The following is a 3,239-nucleotide window of genomic DNA, read 5'->3' on the forward strand; positions in this document are numbered from 1 at the left end:
GGTGCGCGCCGGGCGGCGGCGGCCGCGGCCGTGTCTGGTTCGCCGCCGGAGGAGCGAAGAGCGGCCGCCACCTGCCCCCGGCGCCCGCGCCGGAGGGGCGCGACGCGGCCGCCGACCCGGAGGCGCTGGAGGAAGCGAGAGGGGTCCCCGCGCACTTCGGGCGCCGGCGCAGCGCACGGTGAGCGTCCCCCGCCCCGGGGCTCGGGGATTCCTCAGCCCCCGGGTGCCCGATGGGGTCACCCGGGGGACGCAAGGCTGAAGTTGGGACCGCGCGCAGCCCGCCCCCGCCGCCGAGCCCGACATGCTGCCGCCGGGGAGCAACCGCACCGCGACCCGGGCGCGCTTCAGGCAGCAGCAGCTGGCGCAGCGGGGCTCCGTGGGGGGCTCGGAGGGGGCGGCGCCCCTGGGGGCAGCGCAGGTGGTCACCGCCGGCCTCCTGACCCTGCTCATCGTCTGGACCCTGCTGGGCAACGTGCTGGTGTGCGCGGCCATCGTGCGCAGCCGCCACCTGCGCGCCAAGATGACCAACGTCTTCATCGTGTCCCTGGCTGTGTCCGACCTCTTCGTGGCGCTGCTGGTCATGCCCTGGAAGGCGGTCGCCGAGGTGGCCGGTTACTGGCCCTTTGGGGCCTTCTGCGACATCTGGGTGGCCTTTGACATCATGTGCTCCACCGCGTCCATCCTGAACCTGTGCGTCATCAGCGTGGACCGCTACTGGGCCATCTCCAGGCCCTTCCGCTATGAGCGCAAGATGACCCAGCGCGTGGCTTTGATCATGGTCGGCCTGGCCTGGGCCTTGTCCATCCTAATCTCCTTCATCCCAGTTCAACTCCACTGGCACAGGGACAAGGCAGGCTCCTGGGGCGAGGCGCCACAGCCATCCGGCCCGGCCAACGGGACGCCCTGGGAGGAGGCAGGGGAGCCAGAGGCGAGGGCGGAAAACTGCGACTCCAGCCTGAACCGAACTTACGCCATCTCCTCTTCGCTCATCAGCTTCTACATCCCCGTGGCCATCATGATCGTGACCTACACGCGCATCTACCGCATCGCCCAGGTGCAGATCCGCAGGATCTCCTCGCTGGAGAGGGCCGCCGAGCGCGCGCAGAGCTGCCGCGGCCGCGCAGCCTGTGCGCCCGACCCCAGCCTGCGGGCATCCATCAAGAAGGAGACCAAAGTCCTCAAGACGCTGTCGGTGATCATGGGGGTCTTCGTGTGCTGCTGGCTGCCCTTCTTCATCCTTAACTGCACGGTCCCCTTCTGCAGCGGCCGCCGCGAGGGTCCTGGGGCCGGCTTCCCCTGCGTCAGCGAGACCACCTTCGACGTCTTCGTCTGGTTCGGCTGGGCCAACTCCTCCCTCAACCCGGTCATCTACGCCTTCAACGCTGACTTCCGGCAGGTGTTTGCGCAGCTGCTGGGGTGCGGTCACCTGTGCTCCCGCACCCAGGTGGAGACGGTGAACATCAGCAACGAACTCATCTCCTACAATCAGGACACCGTCTTCCACAAGGAGATCGCAGCTGCCTACATCCATATGATCCCCAATGCCGTGTCCCCGGGGGACGGGGAGGGGGACAAGGAGGAGGAGAGCCCTTTCGATCGAATGTCCCAGATCTGTCAGACGTCCCGGGATGGTGACCCTGCTGCTGAGTCTGTGTGGGAGCTGGACTGCGAGGGAGAGGTTTCTTTAGGCAAAATAACGCCCTTCACCCCGAACGGATTCCAGTAGAGTGCCTGAGAAAGGCCCCTTCTGGATCTATATAATTGCACAGACATTAACAAGCATGCAGAATACATACACACACACGTCCAGTGCTGCTCAGTTCATCACATTTTCTGTGTCTGTGTAGGAGCCCATGTGCTTAGAAACGTCACCAGACTGATTTGTTGGTGTAAGAATTGGCAGAAGGTTTGGAATATATACTGCAGCCTAGCAGAAACGGATGGGGGGGTCCAGTTAGAGAAGAGAAGGCGGTGTTTGGTTCTTTAAAAAACAAACAAAAAAGTCACAGTTGATCTTTAAAAAATATACTCGCCCTCCCTTTTACACAAATGAACTGTTCAGTGACTTGTTTTTGTCTGGTGGGTTTTTAGACAACAGGTTCTATGTGTGTGCAGTGCTGATGGGGGTGTGGGTGACATTCCTGTATCTTGCTTCCTGTAGCCCTGTGTTTATGCAGTTTCTGCCCTCTGTGTGTGTCTTTACCACAGCTGGGGAACTCTTTCCGATTTGTTCTGGTGTCTAATAAACACAAATTATGTGGATTGTGGGGTGATTATCTTTGCTTTGCCTAAACTGGAGTTTAGGATCGCTCCTGGAGAAGCCACGAGAGCATCTTTACAAGCAGGGAAGGTTTGGGCTTGGTCTGGAAGCACACATTTATTTTCTTAGCAGACAGGTTGGCCTTAAAGGTACACACAGGAGCAATTCCAATTGCTTCCAATTGAAGAGCTTCCAATTCCTCAGGTTTTTCTTTCTTTCTTCTTTCTTTCTCTCTTTCTTTCTCTTTCTTTCTTTTTTTAGATACACACTTTTCACGTCTGTGCTGAAAGCTGGCTTCAGTACCACGGCATCAGATAGGGACTTCTTCAGCCTGAAATTCTAATAGTGTTTTCTCATTTGGAATCTTCTTTTTAAAAATAACGTGAAATAATTCTCCCGGTTCCTAGGCAGATGTTGGCATATCAGTTCATTGAAAAGATCATGCAGAATAATAGCTTTATCTTTCTCAATCTCAAACCTACAGGGTTTTAGAGTTACGTGGCTCTTGATCAACATTTCTGGAAGGCTTTGAAATGTGTGAGCGGACATGCTTTAAAAAACAAACCTCTGTTTTAAATAGACATTTTCACTTGTAGACGATGGGAAATGAGGGCACGCGTTTCCACGAAAATGTAGGAGCCAGGGATGATATCTGAATGAACTTGAAATGGGAAAATCTATTGGCTGAAGTATTCCACAACAAAAAAGAGCCCAACGCATCCCAGTCTTTTTGTTCCTCTCTGCAGCCTGCACAGAAAAGGGGAGCGTTTTATTCCAGAAGCATTCCAGTTGAGAGCCTGTTCGTACCGCTAGATCGAAAGGCGAGCATTGTTCACGGAAGCAAATGAAATCTGAATGTGTAATTTCTTACAAGTCCCTACCTTGAAGCAGGCTTATCAAGGACAGTTCAATCCATTTTGGTCTCTTTAGGGATAATTTTATTGCCGGTCTGCTGAACCCAACCACGTCTTGTTTGCTG

General features: G+C 55.7%; 1 protein-coding gene across 1 annotated transcript; it reads left to right on the plus strand.

The window, feature by feature from the left end:
* The first annotated feature begins 301 nt into the window (after nt 1-301).
* DRD5 (dopamine receptor D5) lies at nt 302-1,726 on the plus strand. The gene has a single exon (XM_049630304.1). The coding sequence runs from the start codon at nt 302-304 to the stop codon at nt 1,724-1,726; it is 1,425 nt and encodes a 474-aa protein (XP_049486261.1).
* Nucleotides 1,727-3,239: the final 1,513 nt, after the last annotated feature.

Source organism: Panthera uncia, chromosome B1, assembly GCF_023721935.1.
Source record: "Panthera uncia isolate 11264 chromosome B1, Puncia_PCG_1.0, whole genome shotgun sequence".
NCBI lineage: Eukaryota > Metazoa > Chordata > Mammalia > Carnivora > Felidae > Panthera > Panthera uncia.

Coding starts and splice junctions, on each gene's coding strand:
- DRD5 (XM_049630304.1), top strand. CDS start 302: ATGCTGCCGCCGGGGAGCAACCGCACCGCGACCCGGGCGCGCTTCAGG.